This window comes from Accipiter gentilis, chromosome 23 (genome assembly GCF_929443795.1).
Source record: "Accipiter gentilis chromosome 23, bAccGen1.1, whole genome shotgun sequence".
Taxonomy (NCBI): Eukaryota; Metazoa; Chordata; class Aves; order Accipitriformes; family Accipitridae; genus Astur; species Astur gentilis.
In genome coordinates, this window is record NC_064902.1 from 7,919,672 (window position 1) to 7,946,082 (window position 26,411).

General features: G+C 46.5%; 1 protein-coding gene across 5 annotated transcripts; it reads right to left on the reverse strand.

Moving 5' to 3' along the window:
- Positions 1-440: 440 nt before the first annotated feature.
- On the reverse strand, positions 441-26,322 carry LOC126049570 (heat shock transcription factor, Y-linked-like). 5 transcript variants are annotated; one of them, XM_049826130.1, is made up of 6 exons: positions 25,708-26,322; positions 25,122-25,216; positions 23,892-24,060; positions 13,285-13,368; positions 1,748-2,778; positions 441-1,092 (listed from the first exon to the last, which is right to left on the reverse strand). In XM_049826130.1, exons 5-6 carry the CDS (start codon positions 2,309-2,311, stop codon positions 562-564), a joined length of 1,095 nt encoding a protein of 364 aa, XP_049682087.1. In that variant the 5' UTR covers positions 2,312-2,778; positions 13,285-13,368; positions 23,892-24,060; positions 25,122-25,216; positions 25,708-26,322; the 3' UTR covers positions 441-561. The 5 variants fall into 5 exon arrangements, with proteins under 5 accessions (XP_049682087.1, XP_049682086.1, XP_049682088.1 ...); XM_049826129.1 differs by having other exon boundaries at positions 25,446-26,322; XM_049826131.1 differs by adding an exon at positions 1,413-1,468 and having other exon boundaries at positions 25,122-26,322.
- Between the last annotated feature and the right edge of the window lie 89 nt (positions 26,323-26,411).

Genomic DNA, 26,411 nt, shown 5'->3' on the forward strand with positions numbered 1-26,411 from the left:
GTGCTTTAGCGATTAGTTGTTTTATCTCGGCAAGTATGTACTTTCTGTGAGCAGACACCTGTGTGTCCTGCGGTGGAGCCGGTGCGAACGCTGCCTCCTCTACCCTAGCAGCAGTCCCCTGTGCAGGTGGAAGACCTTGGTGGCTTCTGGGGTGCTTTTCACCTAGCTCTGCATCCAGACACGATGCAGCTGCTGCTCTTACTTTGCATCCCACTCTTGGCTTGCACCTTTCCAGTAGCTGGAGATGGTCCCTCTTAAAGTTAGGGCTATAATAGAAGTATAAAAGCTAAAAAATCTAAAAATCTAAACTTGATTATTAGGCAAAATGGTTAAAGTGCTTGTGGATCTGTTGCTTCTACTTTGATGGGTGAAAGTCTGGTGATGCTATACACTTAGTCTGGGCTTCCACTCTACAAACAGGACAGGACAACTGGAAAAGGTTTATTCTTCAACAGTTTATTATCAACTCCTCTAACTTCTATTTCTTACTAAGTCTATTAAGCTCTATTTGTTAGCAAAGTTACTAGACACTATCAACTGGCTATTGACTCTGTGTTCTCTCTAGAATGTGCCGCGCTGGGGTCCAAAGGCTCTGCCTGCATCTGCAGGGCTGGGGCTGCAGGTGCAGGTGGGGCAGTGGCGGACTCTGGGGCTTTGGCCACGGGGTGGCCTTGGCTTCAGCAGAGCTGAGGCTGCTGCCAGCATGTGCATTGCAAACCACGGAGCAGCGTGCTGGAGGCCACCTGGGGTTTGGCTGCCTGTTGTTGTTAGAAAGAAGGCGGCCAGAGAGGTGAACCTCTCGATGCCTGCTGCTCTGTCAGGCTCTGGAAAACTGGGACCAGCTGCCGGTGGAGATGGATAGGCGCTTCCGAGGCCGGGAGGTGATTTAGCCCGTCGCTTGGTGGGTGTGATCATCACGGGTGGAGATGCCTGCGTGTCCCTTGCAGGCTGACCGTCTGGGCTTCTGGAGGGGTGCCCTTCATCCACCTCTGGTGCATGCGGGGCTCTCCGTTTGAGGACAACTCTCCTCTTGCACTTTTCCAGCAGGTGGGGATGCTCTCTGTTAAAGGTGGGGTTGTAGTAGTAGAGTATCTAAAAAAAAAAAGCAAAGGAGAAGAGTTAGTTGCCACCTTCCCAAGGCTGGAAAAGCCCCAGCTACAAGAACTAAGACTTTGAGTTTCAGAAGACAAGCCTGGATACCGAAAGGGCCTCAGAGGGGTGTTTGACAACTAAAGCTTAGGCTAAAATGTTATGTGATGGTTCTCTTCAGTCATCACCACCCCTGGGTTTTTGCTCCCGGGGAGCAGAGCGGTGTAGGATTTTCAAAAGCGTAAGTATTGAAAGCCAAATACCACTAGTTTTCAGCAACTGCAGTGTGGATATGAGCAGGCAGGTAATACTGTGATCCTTACATGTTGGCATACAGGAGGTGCCACAGGAAGGTTTGGGATTTGGTACAGCAAGACATCTATCAAAGACATTAAAAGAAATCAGGTTATGCTGCGTCTGTCCTTCTATTTAACAGGTTCAAACTCAGTGGATATAGCCCAACTGTATTTTATCTGCACTTCTACAAGCCAGAAAGACTAACTCGACCTTTCTGAAAATGACCTGAGAAGGAAATTAAAAACAGACTGCTCTCTACCAACCCTGTCACCTCTATTGCGAGGCCTGATTTGATGTGAAGGTCCTTCTCTTCCCCAAGACTATTGTGAGTGTTAGTTGATGTGCAGAGCAACTGCTGTACCTGGCTGTGAGCCGCAGCTGCGTCTTCTTCTGCTAGGAATTCAGGCAGGTAAGCAGATCTTTCGAAATGCCGTCGCACTTTGGTGAATCCATAGGAGTTGAGCTGTCGAAGGAAGCTCTTCATCTTCTGCGTGGCAAAAACCCGCAGAGGTCTTTCCCTGCCCAGCACCTCCTCTTCAAAGAGTTTTTCATTGATGGCCACATATTTTCCACCCTGACTCCACCAAATGGACCGAAACTCGTCGCTTTCCAGCATTTTCCAAAGCTTCTCCGGAAAGGAGAGGGATGAGAATTGGTTGGCTTTGCCTGCTCCCTTGGTGGAAACAGGAGAGACTCGTTCGGCCTCGTGTCCGTCACCGCCAGACTGGACATCCCGCTCCTCCTTTATCGCTCGTCCAGCAGCATCACGGGGTTCTCTTTCCCCCTGCCCTGGAGGGCCAGGAGAAGTCATGTCTGGCAGCTGGTCCATCTCATCCAGAGCAGAGATGGATGGTGTTTCTGCATCAGGCAGCTCCCTTTTCATCTCTCTTGTCCCAGTGGGACTAAAGTTTCCCTCACCAGCCATCGCCCTGGACAGCCAGGCCTTCTCCTGCCAGTCAGCAAGCAAAGGCCAGCTGGCGCTGGCTGGCTGTGAGTGCCAATGGAACACCCTGAGCTGTCGCTGGGACGCTGGTGTTGCGTAGTGGTGACATCACAGTGTGACATCTCGGTGACGCTTGACAGCGGTGCCCTGGCAGAAGGGAGCAGCCAGAGGAGAAATTGCTGAAGAGCACTTGTTGCTTTTCACTCCCAGAGCCACCAGTGGTGGGACTCCAGAGCGCAGAAGTCAATAAAGCTGCGTTGAAGGGCTGTAGGCAGTGAGAGGACCGTGCTGGGTGCGGTTGCGTCCACGAGTGGGTCCGCAGGGAGGAGGGGGGACAGCTGCAGCCTTAGGCATCCCAGTGCCCTGTTCAGGAATTTTTCCAGCTGGGCACATCTGACACATGCAGAAATGTCCTTATACTCTTTGTTGTCTTGTCAGTGAGAAGGTGTCTGTAAGGAAACATGATCCAAGATATTTGAGGTACCTAATCTGTGCAGTGATGTAAACACAAAGAGTAGCTGCAAGTTATGTAGGAAGAAGCCTCCACTATGTATAGGAGAAGGTAGTCTAAAGCACAGGGGAAGTGTTGGACAAAAGGAGGAGGACCATTTATCCAATCCTCAGCTTTTTCAAGTGGTATTAAAATACTGAAGAAAACAGCAGGAAGAAAAACTTTTCTTAAAAAGCACAGAATCATTTAGGTTGGAAAAGACCCTTAAGATGATCAAGAGCAGCCATTAACCTAATACGGCCAAGTTCACTGCTAAACCCTGTCCCCAAACACTACGTCTACATGTCTTTTAAATAGCTCCAGGGCTGGTGACTCAGTGACACCCCTGGGCAGCCTGTTCCAATGCTTGACAACCCTCTCGGTGAAGCAATTTTTCCTAAAATCCAATCTAGACCTTCTGTGGTGCAACTTGAGGCCATTTCCTCTTGTCCTATCACTTGTTACTTGGGAAAAGACATTGACACCTGCCTTGCTACAACCTCTTTTGGGGTAGTTGTAGAGAGCGATAAGGTCTCCCCTCAGCCTTCTTTTCCCAACTAAACAACCCCAGTTCCCTCAGCCACTCCTTATAGGACTTGTTCTCCAGACCCTTCACCAGCTTTGTTGCTCTTCTTTGGACGTGATCCAGCACCTCAATGTCTGTCTTGTAGTGAGAGGCCCAAGACTGATTCAGAATGAAAGAAGGGAGGAATACTATTAGGCAAAGATGTGACAAGATCAGCATCATCTTACACATTTTCACTGTGTTAATGCAATGAAGAAGCGTTATCTCTAATACAAAGACTCCTTTCCCTGACATCTCCTGCTCTAAAGGTGCCGCTTCCTAGCACAAGACAGGAGCCAGGGCCAACCTGTTGCCTCTAACTCATTTCTGCCAGAGATTGACAAGGCAGCAGTGCTCACACTGAACCAGCTCCATTTCCAACTATTATATGCTCCACATTGAAGGAGTGACCACAGTCCATCTGCTTATCAAAGCAATGCTGAAGAGAGCAGCTACGTTCTTAGTAGTCTTAGTTGAGAGAAACAACACGTTTTTTGTTGTAATTAAGAAACAATTCAGTTGGACAGTCTACGTTTCAAAGACTAATTTCTCCAAAGCATCTGTAATCCAAGAAAATCTATTAAATCTCTCGTCAAATGAGAAAATGCTCTAACAACACTGACCAGTTCATATTTTAAATAGTGTAATCATTGACACTAAAGGTATATTGCAGAAATTTGGTAATTAAGACCGAGTGATGATATTTATACCAGCTAAGTAACAGCTATAAAATCTACAGCTAATGTTTCTGGTATAGATTACACGCACAGTACAAGTGGAAATGGTTTATTAAACAGCTGAACAAATGGGGGGGGGGGGGGTGTTGCTCAAAAGGAATTAGAACATTAGAGTGGAAAAGCAACACTAAACTCCCAAGCCAGTGGAAAAGTTGAAATATTGACATAATAATTGACATAGCTAACTTAAAAATATCATGTCAGCTGTTAACCATTCTAGTACAAAAAAAAGCATTCAATTCTTGTCTGAGAAGCTGAACACTCCAGTGGCGATGATGATTGTGGCTGAATAGAATAAGCAATGAGGTCCTGTACTAAGACATACCCAAAATCACCACTTAGAGAAATCAACTGTACATTGAGGACCTGAAAGACACAGGCATTTCATACAGGTTTTTTAGAAAAATACTTTTAGATAATGTTTATGCTGTACCAGGACTAGACTTTTAAACAATATCTGACATTGCTAAAATGTTCGTCTAGATACTAGAAAGGCAAGTGTGAAACCAACCCGTTAGGAAGGTTCACAAATTATACAGCTCTTATATCTCTGGATAAGAAGTGGCAGAATGGTTAGAGCATCAAACCTGGAAAATAAGAAAAGACCCAAGGTTTAGGGAATGTTTTCCAGAATGTTTGGGTCATCACAAGTCAAATATTCTCAAACAAAATTGTAACTTGGTCAAAAACATGGTGTAGTAGGTCTGGGTTTTGTAGTTTTGTAACAGTGGTAAAAAGTACAGGTTAAAGACCATGGTCATTGTCATGAAAAGGAATATGACCTTTCAGAAGGTACTTAGACAAAAGAGTGATTTTAATAGATCAATGCAAAGTTTTACGTCAGCAGAATTGAGAAAGTCTTGGAAAAAATCTGCACTGCTAAAGTGCATTTGCTGTTTACAAAATATAGCTAATCTTAGTGAGTGGGAGCAGTCAATATTGTACATAATGATGAAGAGTAAAAAGAGAAGCTATTTGTATTTCACAACTCTCCTACCACTGTGTTAGAAGAAAATACAAACCGTACATAAGGAAGTGAGCTAAACAAAGAATATGAGTAGATTTTACTTGCTTCCAATAGAGTATGGGTTTTAGTACAAAATTATTTAAAATATTTTTATATAGTATACATACTGGGTACTTGGTGTGTACAATTTATATCTGTAAAATATTATCCACTGTAACATTTTCATTACAATCCTGCATTTGACTGAAATCTCTGAAGGCTGATCAAAAAACTGTGGGGAATGGAACTGCCCAGGCCATGTTCTTTCTTCTTCTTTCTCTGAGGAACCTCCTCTTTCTTCTCCTGTCTCTTGCTTTTGGTGGTGTAATAACTGTCCTCTGTCAAGTCCAGCAGAGTCCTAGGGAAAGTTTGTGATTCAGATCCACAAAAGCCTGACCTTTGTAGGAGACTGCGCAAGTCAGTTGTTGCTTGCAAGTCCAGTGAAGAGCATGGTGATCATGGTAGTTGTTTCTGTGGTGTTAGGAGTGCACTGGGATGCAAGAACTGGGCAAAAGGTTTGCAGACTCTCATGGTGGGTGAATGTGGCTGTTTTTAAGGAACATCTCCAAACTGTCATCGAATACTGAATACTGTGGGAAATGGTTAGGAAGGATGGATTACCTAGTGGAGGTGAGGGCAGGCACGCCTCTTCTGGAGGTCAGAGTGGATCTCTGGAGGTAGATATGACTGCGGTGAGTTTGTGAGCCATACTGATGGAGGGCCGGAAGAAAAAGCCAGTCTGGTACAAGACGCGGGCAGAAGTTGCTTTAGCTCCATTTTCATTTGGCAAATCCCTTGTTATTGCAGGGGCCTGGCCTAGGCTACATATGGGCAGCACTGTTTGTTTCTCCTGCTCCCTCCTTATGGCACACTGTAGATATTGTCTCTTCTGTTACAGGCATTCAGCTCCCTGTGAGCCTGGGGAAGTGTCTGGGCATGGAGTGGAACAGTGAGTCCTGGTCCAGATGCTCTATGGGCACTAGTAAAGGGAAAGCTTTGCTGTAAGACTTCCTACAGTTTTAGGGAGAGTGATTTTGGTGGCTCCCATGTCCTCTTCTCACCTTGCGTGTGCCAATATAATTCTTTGTGAGGAAGTCAAAGTTGTAGAGAAAAAGGGAACGGGCAACTGACTCAGCCGTGTGTGTGGCCTTCACTAGCCATGTGTAGCTAGCTGGAGTGGTGTGGGACTTCTGCCCAACTCCTGATGTTTGCCCATTTTGAAGGTGTCTGGCTTGGGACAGACAACAGGCTTTTGGCCTTCTGTTTTGTTTACTCTTCCAAAGACAAAACCAAAAGTGACGCCATATTCCACTTTATTGAAGCACAGAAGGAAGCATCTGGGAAGGGGAGGCAAAACATGACAAAGTCCAGGCCAGCCTAAAGGGAGACACGCACAAACCCTCCTGCTCAGCCTGCTGAATATGTAGATATTTATCTACACAGCCTGCTACCGCAGCCAAATGGAAAATGCCTGCTGGGCTTTGGGATGCTGCAAGCAGCCAGGAGGAGAACAGGGGGGAATATCACACTCAACTGCTCCTCGGGGGTTGCTTGGTTTCTTGAATAACCACAATGGCATAGAAGGACCAGACCCTCAGCTGATGTGTGCAAGCTCCGCAGCCTCCACCACAGCTGCATTCGTACTTACACCAGTCCCAGAGCCACATGGCTACTGCCCAATTCTCAAGCTTGTGGTAACTTTTAACCTGTGCAAGTAGAAGCAGAAGAGCAGAATGAGGAAGCGATCCGCTGAAACTTGTCCTGTGTGAGGGGCTTCCCTGGAGAACCAGCACAAGAAAGGTGCTGCCTGCCCAGAGAAGTGCTGCACTCAACCAGGCCCTGGAAAATGGCCAAGTACTGGTTCAAGCTGGGCGCTCTGTTCACAGAAGACAGTACCTCTGCCAAGTGCAGGCAGTGGCTGAACACTGTTATAATTAGAGCTGAGGTGCAAGGCCAGTTGTTTCCAACTCCTGTTATTTTTATTACGTGTCTTCCACTATGTTGTATTCACCTGAAGACATCTGGTGTCCCATTTCAGGGAGTAGGAGAACTTCATGCTAAGAGCATTCAGTGTTTTGTTTTCCTAGTTATGCAGAATGGTCCTCATCGCAAACCTAGGTGCACCACAAAGGCTCAAAACTAGAAGGCAAAGAAGGATCCCACTTGCTATGTCAACTTCTTGAACAATTAGGGTTGGCAGCATTTAGTTCTGTCAAGTTATTCCAAGGGTAGTTTTTCTAATCAGCAAACGTTCGTTAGAAATTGCAGAGGTACAGTAAGGGACTGGCACAAGGAGGGATAGGGTATTTCATCTGCAACTGTCCTGACCTTCAGGGAAAAAACCCTCCAGCATAACATAGTTGCCATAAATACTTACACCATGACAAAAGATGTCAGAAATGCAAGCTGTTGACACTAAAGAATACTTAGCCAAAATGAAACCTTATGCCTTTCAAACTGTGAGCTGTAAAGACCAGCAAGTTTTATGACAGTGTGATATGCTATTCTAGAGTTTAGAGGGCAGGAAAGCACAGCTGATATTGAACACAATACTTATTTTTTTGAAGGAAGTTCATTTCCAAATGATACAGAACTGTCTCACTCATTGCCAGGTTCTGGATTTAAACCAAGCAAGTTGATAAAAGGGTTAGACAGATCAATGCAGAACAGGTTCACCAGCACTTTTATGTCCTGGCGTATATCCTCTGGCTCAGGGGATTGCCAGGAGCATAGTGCAGACCAGCATCTTCCCTTAGTGTCTGCTGCTAGCTGGATGGGCATTTGGTCTGACTTGATTGTCACATACAGTCAGCCAAGACTCAAGTATTCAAGGCTCAATTTTGTTTGCATGAAGCAAAGCCTCCTTGCCTGGTGGTGTGGGATTTTACAGGCTTGTTTCTCAAAGTGTCTCATGCATTTAGTTATTCCTTCTGTCTCTTGTGAGCCTGAGCAGAAGACAGGCCACCATCTCCAAAGAGGGCAGACACCTCCGCACATGGCTGCTCTGCTTCTTTTTTGTAAAGTATTACAACACACTCTGCAAACAAACAGTCTAACCTCGGATGAAACAGACGTCAGATAAATCCGATGCATAGGATTAGTCACGCTGATGTTGCAATCATTGGTGTCATGGATAAAAATGACCCAAAGAGGAGGAGTATGAGAATCTTCCATCACAGCTTATTTACGTTAATTATAACAAAGACCCCAAACTCTCTTGTGCTAGTCCAAAAACTACTTGCACCCACCTGTTGTCTATTATCTTAGCTCAGGACTATGCTAGAGCAGATTTTCTGCCACCCCTCTGGAGTGCCTGCCTTGGTTCTTACAAATTCAGCCAAGCAGCAAAAGCATGATTTTCTTGCAACTACTTTATACATGTTTCTTGCACAGTTACAGGAACAATTCCTTGCTGCTATAAAGATGCACCCTCATCTCACCTCCAGATGACATAATTATAAGGTAAAGCTTCCTGGTGCCAACCACACCATAGGGTCTTACATAGGGAAACATCCTTGTTCAGGGTGGTACAGCACCAAACACTGCCCCTGAGCTGAGCCATGGCTGCTGCTCTGCTGGTGATATTAGCACTCATGATGCTTGCTCTGGGCTTAGACTGTGGAGAGGACTCTTCAGCATTAAAAAAAATTCACTAGGAAACTCATTAAATTGTTTAAGTTAAACATATCTTTTATACACCCCTCCCCTTCCCAAGTGAAATACAGCTGTGCTGTACTTCAAAAGCTCTTATAGCTTTTGCCCTAATGCTTTGATGCAATAGAGGAGGTGGAAAGATGATACAAAGCCCACACACGCTAAACCACCTTTGCAGCAGGAAAATCAAACCCCTTACATAGTAAAAGCAACCACAGAGTCTGGTCATTGGGCTAAAGCAATAGGTCAGGTGGACAAACTGAGATATCTGACTGGTTTTCTTAGGAGTGGGTGACTGCTTACACAGATTGTGCAACTACTCGTCTCTGCTCTGCAAACAAAGCCTGATATCCAAACACCACTGTCTGTAATAGCATTACTCTGTATTGGTATCATTTGTGTGCATTTTGTAAATAAACAAACAGTTACTCATAACCGACAGGCTTGGAGAAACCCAGGACAGGGGTTATAACACAGGCTAAGTCATCACCTTCTCATTTGACCAAAGATACCATCATACATAATGGGACTGACTGCAGCAGGGTAATTTCAGAGAGGAAGCAACCCTGAATGCCGAGGCCAAATCCTCCTGCCCGTGCTTGCCACGAGTAGCACCTTGCCTGAGGCAGAGTCCCGCAGCAGCCGACATTCGCTCCAGCAGCTCAGTGGCATTCGGCCTAACTGGCAACAGTGGCCCTGGCCTGGCAGGATATCCCACAAACGTGGATGTTCACAGTATATCCTCACCCAAAACCACCTCTTCCCCCCAGCACTGTGTGTGCCATCCCACCCTCCAGATAGCAACACTGAATTAGCACTGGGCAAGTGAAAAAAAGTACAGAAGATACAGATTGAAATTAATCTTTAACCTTTGCTTGCCTTCCACTACTAGCAAATAGTTGCAGGCAATCCAGAAATTTTTTCTGCTCACTTGGTTTCTCATTTGTGAGCAACTTTGTTTCCTCTGCCATGCAAGGAGCTCCATCAACAGCAGAACTAAGGAAACCTGGTCCCTCATGGATTTAGTAATTGCATAATTAGTTTCTGCATGTTTGGGGTTTTTTTTCCTCATGGCTACTACGGTTCAATTCTGCTAGAGCCTCTTTCTTTGTCAGTGTATTGTAAGGTCTCTATCCACTGGCTATATGGTTTCAGAGATCCCTTAGAGACCTTTAAAAGTTTTACTGTTCGTTGAGCTTTTCATTAAACCAAAGCATGGCCACCACATTCAAAGCCTCTGGCAGGCAGGCAACACAACCACAGCCTAACCGTGTGCCATCATGAAGTTCAGCTTAAACAGATGGAAATGGAAGCCAATATTGAATCATATAATAGCCTAGCAAAAATCCTTTAAATGCAAGGGAATTGCAATACCAAATTGAAAAGGCATCAAATCAGAAAACTCATTTGTAGCCTCATCTCCTCAATTCCCATAGATATAGCCTGAACCTCCAAACCAAACAGCTTGAACACTCATTATCTAGCTACCAGATCTTCAGCCCTGAACTCCCAGACAGTAGGGAAGCTCTTCAGTCCAAACCTGGAGTCTTGTTCTTCTCTCACAAACAGTAGGCAGCCACAACTGCCTAGCATAAACCCTCCTGTCACAAGAGGAGAGTCAGTTCTTTATCCTTGTAGCTCATCACCCTGCAGGACTGCCTGGTACCACTGGAGAAGCAGTAGCTGTATACAAATGGATCACTGATTCATGCTGGGACACTGGTCTATTTTCTTGTCCCCCCAACACAATCTCACCCGGCACAAGACAGCTGTAAAGCCAGTTCCCTGCGTGGTCCCACTCCAAGCTGCAGTGGCCGCAGTGGGCTGAGCAACCAGAGATGTCAGTGGCTTACTGTAGGCTGTGATCCTTAAGGTTTTGTCTGGTTGTAATTAAGCCATCTCATTCTTCTCGATGAAGGCTTGGTGGGGAGGGTATCCTGCCCAATTTAGTCAGCAGTGTCTGAACATACCATGTGAGCAAGGGGGCAGTGCAGGGACAGGGACAGAGGCTGCTAGGAAGAGCAGGCTGCAGAAGGAAGAGCAGAGCCATGCCAAGACCATCAGTTTGAGCTTCCAGTGACCTTACCCCACCTCCTCACCTCCCTCAACATGCATCCAGAGGCGCACAGTCCTCTCCCCGTCCTTCCTCCCTTGCCCAGCAGGGCCCAGCTGTGCTCCTGACTCCCACCCTCGGCAGCCCAGATCTGGGCTGGGGCCACTGCACCACCCCAGGGGTGGAAGCCAGGACCTGAGCACTGGCAGGGTGGGGGGCATGCAGGAAAGAGCAACCCCAGGTTGCAGCAAGCTCACTGCAGCATGAACAGCCAAGGCGTTTTGCTCCTTTAGGCACCTTCTACTTTGAGATTAATTCAAATAAAAGTTGTTTCATTCATAGGACAATTGAATCTTGCAAGACAAGTAACCAGTGGGACAGCTACTTGCTAGGAGCCCTAATTATTATTCAAGACCCAGGTTGGTCTTATTATTAAAGACCCTCCATGTTCCAGTACAGCTCTTCCACTACCCACAATAGTTCGGCAACATCTGAGGCTACAGTAACCGTTAAACAGTTGTCCCGTGGTTTGGGTGAAAACCTGTGTTAAACAATATCAAGACTTATCTTGAGATGAGCTAAGCAAAGTTGAGCAAATGAGAGGTGTGCTCTCGCAACAGAAAGCTGTGCAGAGCCCCAGGCTCAGCAGAGTGTTGCCGACGCCTCCCTCTCAAGAAGTCAAGTCCAAGGGACGCCTAACCTCATTTCCTATCCAGAGCAACACCAGACACTTCCCAAACAGGTGCAAGAACTCCAGCCTGCCTGCAAAGGTTCAACCCGCCCTCCAACATGTCTGGACTATAACACTCATTACTCCCTCAGGAAAGTATCACCATTCATTACAACACCAGGTTGCCTTGCTTCCCATTTAAGAACTTGAGTTAGATGCTCCAGCTTGCTAAATTTATGGCTTCACCAACTTCTGAAGACAATGAGACACACGCTAATCAGTGGTTAAAATTATTTTTTCACAGCCCAATCATCCTTTAGTTAAGTTCCACAATTTCATGGCAACAAGCTCCAGACAGGCTGGAGATGTTGGGAACAGGAGGTTCTCCCCAGCTACCACACAATAGATACCATTCCTGGGTAGCTATTTGTTGCCACCAATCGTGCTGGGAACAGCACTGTGCCCTGTGACACAGTGCATTCAATTTATAATAAAACCAAAAAGAGGAAAAAATAGGGCAGCCTTGACAAGATCTGCTTGACTCACCCCTGCTGCTGTGTTTAATAATGTTGGAGAATTGCTCCATACAGGGGGCAATTCAGAAAAAGCTTGATGAGGAAAAGCTTGTGATGAGGAAAGCTCATCTGCTTTCTTTTAGACCAGCTGCATGCCTGCCCGGGACAGATGCACTTGGCACGTATATGGAGATGGCTCATACATACTGAAGGAGCAACTCATTCAATAACCACACATTTATAAGACAGTTTCTAATCAAACCCTTCCTCCAAGCAAAGATAACAGGCTATCCTTGACATTCTCACCACAAGTACATGACAGCTCCAGCACCTTCTGCCTACAGCACACAGCAGCCTCATTGTGCAAGGACCCACCAAGCCAACGTGACAATCCCAGCCTCAGGGCAACTGTCCCCTGTCTAGCTCAGAAAATCTTGTGCTAGGAACTTACCTAATCCTACATCTTGAGTAAGACTTCCAAGCTGTCTGCAGTACACTGGCAGATCGCATGGCAGTGCCTCCAGCTAAGATACATGCTTGCTTGCCTGCTCTCTTAATGCTCTGTTCCGTGTGGGTGCACAAAGCAGGGGAGATGTCTTTTTACTGTAGGTGAAAAAATGTCATCCTGTTCAAAATTTCATCGCTGTATTGCTTCCTACATTGACTTCTCTCTACACTACTGTACTGTGCTGAGAGGAGGAGGACTGCCTACCCTTGGGTTAGACAGCAGGAGAACTGCAATCTGCAGAGATATCTTCGTATGTTAAACAGAAACCACCAACATCAAGATGTTGAAGAGGGAGGACAGTCCAGTCACAGACATATGTATGTGCTTTATCTAGACAGCACAGCAGATGTTGGTATAAAGCAAAGAGCAAAGGCTGCAGGAAGTGAGCACATCTAAAACAAAGCAAGAAGCTCTGCAAGAACCTGTATTCTGGGAAAAGATCAGTCGCACCTTCAAGCGCAAGAGTGTGTGCTAGGCGCCTCCTGCAACTGGAGAGGCTTCACTCAGGCTTAGCATGGGTGAATGCAGCAACAGCACAAGTGCCAGCAAGGGGTTGCTCAGCCAGCCCTGCTACAGTGAGCAGCAACACAGCTGTGATGCGGTCCTGGGGAGGAGACCCAGCAAACAGCAAGGCAAAGGGGGGCAGAGCCCTCTGCTCACTGGACAACCTACCTCCCCATACAGGTTTTCATTGCCAAGAACGTGGCATATTGAAATCTCAATTCCTAAGGTAACAGCTTACAAGATCTTGTCTCACCTTGATTACTAGCGAAGCCTGTGAGTGATTTCAGCTTCTTCTGTCAAGCCCGGTTGTCTCAAATCCATCACATTTCTATGCATTCTGAAAGGAAAGAGAAATCCTTCAGTAAGCAGTAGAGAGGGGAGCTACATTCATGTTCCTGCTAAGGAAACACACATGCACGCTTCCCCAAGCAGGAAGTAGCCAGAGCACAGAGTGTCTCCAGTTCAGCTGATATTTAGGGGATTTGGGAAAGAAGCGAGGATAGTGTGGGGTATTAAGAGTTATTGCATCAGAGGCAAGTATGAGTGAAGTCAGACAGAACCTGTTGTTCACAGAGCAGTTTGTCCCTTGCTTAGATCACAGTCAGGAGTTTATGCTAAGGGCTTTCTCTTTTCTCAGTGGATATCACAAGGTGTCAGCTCTGCTACAAGCAAAGTGGAACAGCCCCAGGGTAATGGCACTGGCACGACACTGAGATGAATTTTGGTTCGGGTCCCAGTCTTACTTTTGGCATCCAGAGGCATTTGCTTGTTCTGTGTCCCCTTTTTACCCCTGGCAGGACAGTCTTGTATCCCAGCAGGGACTGCTCTTCCAGCACACATGGCACAGGTCTCCACTGTGCCATGACCAAGGTAAGACCAGCAGAAACAACCTCCTAATTACCAAAACCAAGCCCAAGAAAGTCATTTTAATGACTTAAACAACCCCTGCCCACTCAAGTCAAGTCCCTGTTGTCTACCTTAATGCACTGTTCCCCCATCACAGGGCACACTGGATCTGCTTGCTTTCAGGGTATCGCACATCCCTCCAGCTGCAGAGTTTCCCCTCTCCAACTACTCTGCCAAGGGTGGGTGGAAGAGGAACACGCGACACTGCCTGCCACCTGCCCTGGGGCAACTTTCTCTGCTTTTCCAGAAAGAGCTGCTCAGTGGAGGAACCCTGCTAGATTTCTCCTAGTTTTTAAATTGTTTTTTCCTTCCAGCTAGTGATGACCTACATAATAAGCAGGTCACTGGAACACGAGAGATGTTTTCCAAGGCAAAGGAGAAAAGCCAAACAGTTCTCTCGCTGTGCGTGTTTCTGAGGACAAAGTGAAATGCTGTTTCCCAGGGGTCCCACTCAACAGCATCCTTCATGCTCTTCCTGTCTGAAATCAGCAGGAGCTGCTGGGATCCCTGTGGGCACATGATCAAACCCTGAGCAGAACATCAGGCTAGTTAAGGACCAGCTCTGTGGGGGACCGAGGGGAGCTTTGGGGACATAAACCCTCTTCATGTAAACAGTAAACATGCCATGTGCAGCCCCTGTGCACAAGGCTGTGAGCCCGTGCAAGGTCCCAGCTGCGTGAGATTCAAGCCACTGGCCAAGGCAAGCTCTCATCAAACAAGCAGCAAAGGGAGGGAAGGAGAGAGCAGGAAGATGGGAAGGGGACACATTCCTGCCATGACCCCTGTAGTGTGACCCCTCCCCAGCTGAAGGAAGGATCTGCTTGTAGCAGGTCTGCAGACCACAGGAATATGAGACTGAGTTGTTCCCAGCTGGAACAGTGCCCTACCTGAAAATTTGGCAGGCAAGAAGCAGGGTTAGAAGAGCTTGAATTCAATTTACTTCTCAAGCTCTCATCATTTCTGCTCCTTTATGGGGAGCATTCCTAAAGGCTTGCTACAATACAGTACGAACTGGAAATGACAAGGATTTGAGTAGCTGAGAGAAGAGAGATCCTGGGATATCCCTTCAGCATCAGTATGGTTTAAAGCATGGCAGCAGGGAACTGGACTGTCTCAGGATGTTGTCTCCAGCACCATCCTCTCTAATCTTGCAGCTGATCTCTCCCTATCTTCAGATCCCCCTCTCAAATGCGACCCAACACTGCGAAAGATGTAGGCCAACATATCTAATCCCCACACAACTGGTGTACTGCAAGCAGGAAGCAGCTAACTACCTACCCAAGGGTAAGGCAAGAATCTATTAGAGAAATGAATGTAACGTGATCCTGCCTGGGGCTCAGAGTCAGTCCCAGAAGGATATATGGAGCGAGTAACCAGAGCAGACAAGGGTAAGAAGCTCTCTCAAACAGCCTGATGGCTCAGAGAGCTCCAGTAACAATAGTGCAAGTCTGGTAACTAGGTCACAGTTATGATCCTTAATTAATCCTGAAAAGACCCCATCTGCCATGAGGAACATGACAGATAATGTAGCTCATTAAGCACAGAAGGCAGCCAGGGGTAATGCCAGACCCCAGCCTAGCCCCCAGAGGTTTGGGGACAAAATCCCATTTGGCAGCAGCAGCAGCTCCTTTGCCTATACCTGCTCACTGCCAAGCTTTTAGCCAGCAGACGCACCAGGCTCTCGCCATCTCCTCTGAGGGAGAGAAAGCAGCCTGGAGCCTGTTCACTAGCCACTGCTCAAACCACACTGACATAAACCATGAAATAGGAGAAAGACAGGATCGAAAACAGCCCAGGGGCAGGCATACATGAGGCTCCAGCAGAGGAGCTGTACCAAATCCTGCTGGACACCTGAGACCCGGCTCCCTGCACTGTGCTTCACTCCCACACTTCTGCTCTTGTCGCCCACACTCCTCTGTGCCAGGGTGTGCTGTCCCAAGTCACTTCTTCCCCTGACTCCTCTAAGCTCAGAGATACCAGCTTCTCTGCATGCGCTGCCTCAGCTTGCACAGAGGGTTAAATTAACATGCTGGAATGGCAGTCACAGCCCTGAGACACGGATGCTGCAAAGGGGCATCAAGGTCAGTGGAGAAAAGGGCCCGATGCTGCAGCTGAAGTTAGGAGAGGTCATGTGCCGGCAGGGCCAGGTTGTTCACTTGGCAGAAAGACCTGTCCCTGGCCATGAGAGCGGAGAGCCCATCTGGCAGCGGAGTGGCAGAGACTGGCTGAGGGCAAGGATGTGGATGGCTGACACCTGGGAGAGCAGTCTAGGTGCATGCTATCTGCCTCTACAGCTAGCTGTGTTTTGCATCCACACATGATCCCTATGAATGTCTTGATCTGCTTAAATCCACTGATGACAGGGAGATAAGCTGAGATAACGTTGATTGAGTTTTCAAGCCCTGCTTCTGCTACCTGAGCAATTAAAAAGCAGCCACCATCAGCAAAGAAGGCAAAAGCTGACAGGGCTTTTGAGGGCTCAGAACAGAGCAGCAGCATTAAAAATAGTGGTTTCAAAGGAGGGTTGTGTGACTAATAAGCCCTAAACTGACAATTGTTGGGAGAGGGGGGCAGCTTAGTACTAAAGCCATGTCTCCAGGGACCCTTATTAAGGTGTCACTTGTGTTCACTACCACCCCCAAAGGCATTGTATTCAGCAACATGTACAACTGACAGCACACTGGGGAACAGACACGACTCCACACAATTAAACCAGAACAAGTAGCAAGGAGAAAAGCTGCCAAGTAAACATAAAACAGTATTTCTACCCAAGGAAACTCTGAATCGCAGAGCAATCAAACCCCAGGCATACGCACCATCACCATACACATGCACTGTTTTCCCTCATCCAAGTGCATGCAGCTGAGTGAGGGACTGACAAGATAGCTTCATGAAAACTAGGTCACTGACTATGAAGCCCAAGAGACAGTGTGAGGACTTTGGGAAGGATGTACTGAAATCACTTCTTCCAATTAAAACACAAGCTTAGGAAGCAGCTCTAGTTTACTCGCTCTTGTAATTGGAGCTTTAAATCTCAATTACTTGCTCAAAATTTCATCATCCTTCATGGTAAATATACCTTGACAGTGTTTTTGCTGTGGAGGAGACATGCAGTTTTGGGAACCAAGCTGAAGCAAACACAGGAAAGGTTACCACCTTTCTGAGACAGTAGTACAGAGCACAGGTAGTGTGGAACAATCCGTGGTCCCCAAGTCTTGCAAGGGAACCCAGAGCTTGACCCCTTCACTCACCCACAGAAGAGCAGCACATTTGTTTGCTGTGCCAAGCACCAGCCTCCTCTCTCCCTTCTCCAGCCAAAGTACAAGACTAGACGCCACACAAGCCCCAAAGATTCTTCTGGATTTCAGCACTAGATAGCACAGTGATCCAGAGGGTTTGCACACCTTCGCATATTAGAGTTGTTGGCTCCTGTTTTGTGGCTGAAGTGGTGGCTGCCCCCCTCCCAGGCACCCCACCTTCCACTACAGGTACTCATTCCTGCTGCAGGTTGGGCAGGATGAACGTCTGGTTCGTATCTGAGAGCTTGGCCTAGTAAGTGTGTGTTGCCCAGCATGACATCTCTCCCCAAAACTGCTTCTTCCAAGACATCATTGCCTCACAAAAATGCAGCTTGGCAAAAAAGCCCTACCTCGCACCCACCCAGACACAGAGATTGCTCAGCACACTCCATCAGAAGCAGAAGAATTAACCTTTAAGTAGTGAATGGGCTGGGGAAAAACGTTGCAAGGCAACCCAGCCACCTCCCTACTTGTTAAACACTGAAATAATACATGCCAGCTGTGCTGTATTTGCAGACTTCAAAGTGCCAAACAACAGAAATACAAAACTGTCATCAGGGCTTTTGGGGAAACAGTTCAGCCACTGCTTAAACCCGAGCCTCCCAGCAATAGCCTTGTGCAGTGGAGTTAATCTGAAAGTTTGCTGGTGCTACCAATGGCTGGAGAGAATCAGTTACCCTTCACCCCAAATTATCTCTCCACATAGAGCCACCACCCCTCCACACCACATTCTCACATGGCTTGGTACTTTCTTCCTATGTGATCAATCATCCCTTACCAGTGTTAAGCGGGGAGTGTCTCAGGAGAGGTCTCCAGTCCTAACATTAATTTATATTTTTTTTAATTAACACATTATCAAATTTCACACTGGAAATGATGCAGCTTTTTGAGAAGATGAAGTCTGAACTGCTTTTTCAAGTTAAACTTTGAAGCAGAGACTTCTCAAGACTAGAGGTCTTTAAAAACCAAAATTGGAAGTTCTTAAAAAGAAATACAAACCATCACAACTACACTCTAGTTCTAGGAGCTTGTGGGATGGCTGCTGGAATTTTGGGGCAAAGTGCTGCAACTTGCAAGTCTGAAGAGACTACATTTTCTAATGTATATAAAAGCTCTGTAAGATTAGCAGAGCTCTATATAAAAACACAGCACACATGTCAATCACATGATACATCACTAATGCTAAGCCAGCAATAACCCTCTACTCCCCCTTGGTTTGCTCTTACATTCAACTCTACGTGAGAAACTGGGCACAGAAGTAAAGAGAATGACTTAACCTCTGGTTTGGACTTTTGCCATTTCAGTCTTAATTTCTCAGCTGATCCCTTTCAACTCTATTGTAATGCAATGTTTGCACTTCCATCTCTTTCTAGGACATTCCCTAGGATCAGCTTTTATCCTCTTTTATCCTCTTTATCCAGGGCTGGGACAATGGGCATTTCCAAGAGAAAACATGTGCACCTTGCCTGATTAAGCGGAGGGATTCCTGAAAAGAAGACATAAGAGACTCTAGCTTCTCTACCACATCTCCTGGAGGTACAAGAGCAACACATTTTCCAACCATTACCACCAGCCCAAGCCAACACCTGACAAGACTAGGTTTGCTTAGCACACCAAGTCAGAGACAACTTGTTCCTTTGAGTCTTCTAGCCCTGTAGATCTCAGCTGGAATGGTGTTCAGTTCAAAGAGCTGCAGAACCATCAGGTCAAATAAACTACATGCAGAAAAGGCTGCTAGCAGGGTCACAGTACCCCAAGAAACCTCCCATCCCAGCTGTCCTGGCTGGTCCTCACTCGTACTCCCCCTGGTACCACCTGTGCTGCTTGGCAGGCAGAGCGGCCCAGAAGCCTTGAAAGTAGAGCCCAGAGCTTTGCGTGACTTAGGCTGTAAGACAGTGCAAACAGAGCACTTGCCAGCTTTTTGAGGAGTTCAGTACAAAGGCAAACAAGGAATGGAAGCCTCATATACTCCAATAACCTTAATACGTCACAGAGTTTCTCTGGCCTGCAGTTCCCAAGTTCAGATTTGGAGATATATGATGTGCTGATTTCCTCCCTTCAGCACTGGCCCCTTCTTCCCTATTGCTGACACTCTTCTCATTTTAATACCTTATCACCACTGTCTATCTATAATCTTTAGAGCACAAGGAGGAATAGTATGTCTTGCACCTCAAAGGTTAAGCAACAAAGCTATTGCAAAAGAGCACAGCAAACCCCATGGACAGAATGCACCAACACTTACACTGGGAAATGGAAACATTTGCAGAGGAAAGAGCTGGACACCAACAAGGCTTGTAGCTCATCCTTCCAGCCTTCTGCTGTGGCACACAGGCTATGGTGTTACACAGACTCTCCTCCCACTCACAGGAGTGGGTTTGGCCCTGTGATGTTTCATACCCCCTGTTGCCACACATTTTCATGCTGCTTTCATGTCTGGAACATCTCCACTTAGATGAAAGGCATCCTTCTGCTCTACTGCTTGGCCACTTCACTCTCAACCGTTTGGATTGTTTCTTTCAAGGAGCTAATTCTAATTGACTATACAATTATAGCAACTAATGTTAACTCTAACAACTAATTCTTTAACTATAAAGTATCCCTGACCATTGACGGAAACAACAAAAGATCAAAACTGCTTTACAATTCCCTCTGTTTATTGCTTGCTTTCTCCAAGACAGTTCTTAAGACTGTCTCAGGACCAGCAATATCTAATGCTAAGGAACTGCTGGATAAGAAGACAAGCCACCCAGGTAACAGAAGAGTCCTCTTGCTTCACTGGGTATTTGTTCATGGGATAACACCCACACAGGAATTCCCAGCTTGAGTCTAGTCAAGAGGGGGATTTTCCCCCACCTTCTCATGTCCTCAGCAGGTATTTCATTCTGAAATGCTTCTCCTTCTCCTTACTTCACTGAAATATCAATTCTTGCAGAAGAAATTGAAATACCGGATGCATAAGAGAAGAATAAGCCTTTGCCAAAACAAACCACAACAACTAGCATTACTTGTAGGTGTACTGTACCTACAAAAGACATTTTAAGGTGACAGCCTTTTGAAATCCCATCATTTTCACCACCTCAAAAGACATCAGACACTAATAGGACTTCACAGGATGCCTTTATCCCTATTTCCAGGCTGAAAAGGCAATCTTATTCATATTACTACACCTGGGAAAAGAAAGGTAGCATGTACATCTGCAGGAAATAGTACTGATTAAAAACCCGTCTAGTCAGTGAATCTCCATTTTGACAAACAAAACTACATCAGTTTACACAAGGGATTTAACTTACTGTGTCAAACTGAGTCTGGGGTGACTGGGGAGGAGTGAGGGCACTTGAATATGCTACTGCCTTGTAAGGTGTCCATGGCGGGCACATGGAACAGGTATACAAGTCAGAGAGATGATTTTTTTGTCATGGTTTAGCCCCAGGAGGCAGCTAATCCCTACCCAGCCACTTGCTTACCCTCCCCCCCCAGTAAGATGGGGGACAGAATCAGAAGAGTAAAAGTGCAAAAACTTGTGGGTTGAGATAAAGACAGTTTAATAATTTAAAAAGAGGAAAAAAACAACAGAGAGAGAAAAAAAACCACACCAAAACCAAGAAAAACAAGTGATGCAAAAGAAAACAATTGCTCACCACCAACTGACAGATGCCCAGCCAGTCCCTGAGCAACGGCAGCCCCAGCCAACCTCCACCCCCCGTTTTATTGCTGAGCTTGATGTCATATGGTGTGGGATAACCCTTTGGTCAGCTGGGGTCGTCCCCTCCCAACTTCTCATGAACCCCCAGCCTGCTTGCTGGCAGGGCAGTGCGAGAGTCAAAAAAGCCCTTGATGCTGTGCAAGCACTGTTCAGCAATGACTAAAACATCCCTGTGTTATCAATGCTATTTTCATCACAAATCCAAAACATACCCCCATACAACCTGCTATGAAGAAAATTAACTCTATCCCAGCCAAAACCAGGACATTTTTTACAGGGCGAGAGGGAAAGAACAAGGTATACCCTTGATTTCTAGCAATCTTCTGCTTGGCAGGAAAGTCCTAACATTGACATTGCTTTAAGAGACAGCCCATAGGCTCCAGCACAGCATTTTTCACTGCTGTGGGTCGATTTCTTGTTTTCAAGGACTTTCACATTCCTGTCTCTGCTTCAGAGCAGAGTGGAAGTCAGTTCCACCTTCCTGCCAATGCCCACACTAACACAGATATGAGCAGGAGGAGGAGCTCACTAGAGCTACTTGCTGTAGCAAAGATGCTTTACGATATAAACATGAGTGTCTCTCTGGGCCTGGAGCATTTAAATTCAGACAAAGAAGAGACACCCACTTCTTTGCCTTCTCTGTCAGCTGTCCCTCCTATAGAGAGAGGAGCAGGCTATCTACTTAATTCCTTTCTGGAAACTCCAGTTACAGGGACCTATAGAGAGCTTTGACTTCAGAGCTAAGACCTTTCCCCACCCTCTCATTCCTTCATACAGGAAGTGCTCAGATTCACTTTTTTGTAAGGTATTTCTGCTCTATGCTGACTATGTAGAGAGTTCAAGCTTCTAAACTGGATGTAGAAGGTGGTACCTCTGCCCAAGTAGCTAATGAGGAGAAATGAGGGCTGAGATATGTGCAAGAAAAAAGACCAGCTGAAGCCCAGCAATAATCCTAACTAAAAATATACTGGTTGGAGTCTACTGGTTCTTTCTAAGAGAAGGAGGAAAACTGTGTGAGAGACGAGCAAACAAGGGTGTGAATGCAATTCATTGCAAATGCGGCAAAGCTCACAGTAGCTGGAAAGACTTGTGTACCATTTCCTGCCATGTGCTGCACAAAGCAAGACAAACTGGAGGATGCAAGATGAAAAAAAAAAAAAAAAAAAAGACTATTGTGTGATTTTCTACATCTGAAGCAACTGGAGGGATGTCAGGGAGATATTCTGCAATTAAGATGAACCACGGCTGGATGTGTTAATCAGATGGGCTGTAGACCACAGCAGCCCTGGTGTGGGAGTGGTGCCCTTCAGCAGAAGGGCAGGGTACCTTGTATGAGGGTGGCGACAGCTTCTACTGTCCCAACTGAGCGTGAGTCATCCCCCTGTAATGGGACTTTGCCAAGAGACCAAACTCCTCTGCATCAATGGGCAGCACCTGGGGCCTAGCAGACAGGCAAAAGTGTCCTGACACAACACCCTTGTGAGGACCCACCAGCAGGTCATGAATTTTTAAAGATATCCATTACATGGGGGAGAAAAACTGCTTGGCACTTGTTGGTATGAGATGGGGTAAGAAGCTTGCCTGGCCTGCATCTGTGAAACAGGGGTGCTGCTCAGTCACTCTGCAACAGGTCACACATGCCTCAGCATTCAGCAGCTCTTCCAGCTTGGCTGAATTCTCTATCGATTAGAGGGTCCTATAAAGAAATGAGATTTCCTGTTCTGTCATGTAAAGACACTGGATCCAAATGAGGAAAATCTGCTAAAGAAATTCAGCACGGGGAGAATTTTCTCTATGCAGCTACTATCGCAACCCTCGAATTTTGCCTTAAAAGGTAAACTAAGTTCTCTCTAAGAACTGCCGGTCTCAGGACCGGAGGTGGGAGTTCTCAGATCTAAGCCTGGAATTTGAGTCTGGATTAAATCCAGATGTCAGGATCACATCCACTCCCTTGGAAAATTCAGATCTCAATATAGACAGTGGCTTGTGCGTGGGGAAGGGGAATTGTTTTTCTGGCTTGCCCTCTTGTGACACTGACTGGGTGGGAAAAAATTAGGAATATGCGCAGCTCTGACTTCAGAAGTGGGCAAAAGGGATTAAATGTTGCTAATGGTAGTTATATGCTCTCATTTGGACAGGCTGAACATGGAGGGGCTTTGCCTCTTGCTTTTCTGCTAAGTAGCTAAATGCTCTCTTAAAAGCATAAAATTCATTAAAATTCCATGAAAGGAGCTAACTGCTGACAGATGTGAGGCTGGATGAAGGCTACAAATGTGTGAATCAAGTTCTGTTTCCAGGAATATTGGGCAAATGTGCTTGAGAGAAGAGGGATGGGAGGGAAGTATTGAAGGTTAACTTAAGACCCGAGCCTATATGGTAAACTGTTACTGTGGAAAGAGACCATCTTCAGCAGCAGCTCTTCACAGACATCTGCAGAATCAACTTGACCCTGTGGCAGGGGACTTTTTTTTCCCCCATTTCAATTTCTATATGGGAAGCACTTTCTATGGCTTCTCATCCACTTCCCGAACTGCTGGAATTTCAACTTTTTTTCCCCATCTTGCAACTTATTTAGCAAAGAAATGGACAAATCATCAGAATGGAATGGGCTTTAGAAAACTAAAAGCAGCAGAGGCTCCCAGGGTAGCTGGGAGTCTTCCCTTCTCTTCCCCTGCCACTGCATCACAGGGGCCTTTCAGGCAGATTGAGCTTCCTCTGCTGAATCCATCTGGTATGCAGCATCTCAGGTACCAGCTCCAAAGACCGCTCCAAAACACAGTTACAGCTAGGAACTACTCACCTTCCAACCTAAACTTTGTCATGGCCAGCTGAATAAATTTGTTCTCACACCAATGCTATCCCCTCAGCTTAAACCATTTTTCTTCTTTAGTACATGCTACTCTGCCCTTCATATATTCACAGGCAGTCATTGCTTCTCCCTGCCCACTGTACCTGCCGTCTCTCTCCAGACAGGCTCCATAAGCCTGCTTTCTCTCTCTCCAGACAGGCTCCCTGTTCCCCCTTGGGCTGCTAAGGTACTGTCCCTTATTGCAGTCTGAAGTCCTCCTTCTGGAGTGTGGCAAACAGCATTTGCATGGCACTTCATGGTTTTTCCTGAGCCCTGTAGGATGATGGTAATACATCGCCACAATTAACATCTTTAAATACCATTTAATTAATCCACTGAAGCACTAAGAAATTTTAATTAATGGCAGCTTTATTAGTATTTACTTCACCTTCAACATGTAAGCTCTGGCAATACTTCCAAAGGGAGGAAACTGGCAGAGCAGTTGACAAGACACCCTTTTCCCTGACTTTTCCCCCTCTGTTGGTCCCAGAGCTCACAGCCATCTCTGTGCACTGACAAGGACATGTTCCTTCGGCAGCTCTCCAAGATGAGGGTCAAGTTAATGTCATTCCGTTGCTATTTAGCTCTGCGCAACTCCCGTCATGTACAAGGTTAAATAAATTCACCAAAATCAAGCTCTAAAGAAGTTATTGCGGGGTCTGATTAATAGCACAGATTGTAGGGAAGCCTGACAGAAAAGCCAAGAGCTCTGCTCCACTTGGGAGACCTCCGTATCACAGACAAGGTCACTGTGTCTCAGCTGCCAACCTTTAATGATGTTTGTGTAAAAAGCAGACGCTCTTCAGACTTCACATGCACTTTTGAATACAGAACCACGAGTTTCTGAATTCCAGCAACAGAGCAGACTAACGTACTTCATCCCTCAACCTTGCAACATGCTAAGATGCTGCTGTTAAGATTATCAGGATAAAGAAGGATTATCAGATTTTTGTGGGATTCAACCTGCTGTGGCAGGTGTCCATGCAGAAGAGCTCTGCAGCCTGTTGCAGTACTCTGCCAGCATCTTTGCACAACACTTCTGCATTACATTGCTGGAATAATTAAGTGAATTAAGACTTATTAAACGATGTTGTCTTAAATTCCTAGTAAGCAAGAAGTGAACTGTGTTTTAAAAACCACCTAGCCCTAATAAAACCCAAATCCCACACCCTGCCTTGTAAAGCCCTATCTGCTTTTTTCAGGGCCCCACAAGACGTATGTGAGGGCAGAACTCTGTCCCGTTTCCTACCTCAGAGCTTAGTAACGCGCTGGAGTTGACAACGAGTCTGCTGTTTGACTATGGTTTAAGGTTGCCTTCCTTTTCATCTACTTACTCAAAGTTTACATACTGCAGCCAGCGTCCTCAAAGTGAGACAGTGATGAAGAGAGGAGGGTCAGGCAAATATCCTGCTGGTCTTCCCCCTGCCCTCTGACAGAGGAGTTATCAAAAGATTAATTTGCAACACGTAAATACCAACCAGTATTTTCTGAGTGCCTATTGTATCCCAACTTGAGTTCAGCAGCCACAGTTCTACACAGCTTTTGTATTTCCCTAATCACTCTTCTGTGAGTGCCTTCTAGTAACTACACGTGACTACATGCAAGACATGAGTCAAGTAAGAGCGAGCTTTAAAAGAGCTCTCCTCAAAACTCTGTACCTGTTACAAAAAACAAATCTCGCCTCAAAGTGCCCAAGCCAGGTCTCAGCTGGCTGAGGAATGTGAGGCCAGGAGGCAGTACTCAGCCCGAATCCTGTCTTCCGTGAAATCATTGTTTCGCAAGATGAAGAAAAAAATGCATCATCGTCTTTCTTCTCCATTCTTCCCACAGTTCAGCAGCCAGTATACGCTTACAGGAATTAGTACTATTGCAGCTCAGACGGCCAGATACATAAGGAGAGCTCCTTTTGTCATTACCCACCTGTAAATATACTTTTAAACAAATAAACTTTAATGTCCATTGCAAACCAGAGGATGCAGGGCTCCATTTCACTTGCTGCTGTCATTCTCACGCATCTTATTTATCTTCAAAACCTGGGCAGTGGCACCACGCTTCAAAAACACAGCGGTGGGAGTCTGAGCATCGCTGATAGAGAAACTGTTAGATTCATACTGGCTGTAGGCAAAGCGAGAGGGCTTCAGGATCCCCCCACCACCAGTGAGACTACCCGCTGCTGAGCCCCTGCGCGACGATTCTGCAGGGAGTCAGAGGTGCGTGTTTAGGAAGAAAATACATGAGGTTTGTCAGAGCAGTGCTGGGTTTCCCCACTCTGCTGACTCAGAGCTCGTATTTTCCAAAGAACAGGCGCACTAGGGCCCCCCAGATCTTCTGTCCTGGGGGTAACGGACTCCAATACTTCTGGGAAACAAGCCTCGCATAGCCTGGGGCTGAGGGGAAACCCAGAGCAGGACAACTACCCGCCCCTGCTTCCCGTGGGGGCCGTCCCCTCCCGGCTGCCCCCCATCCCCTCACACACACCCCCGCCAGCTCTTCGGGCCCCCTCCGTGCCCTCACGACTCCCAGGGAGCCCCCCCAGCCCCCTCCGTACCCTCACAGCGCCTGCTATCCCCTCACGACAACCCCATGAGCCGCTCGGGCCCCCTCCAGCCCCTCACGCTTCGCCG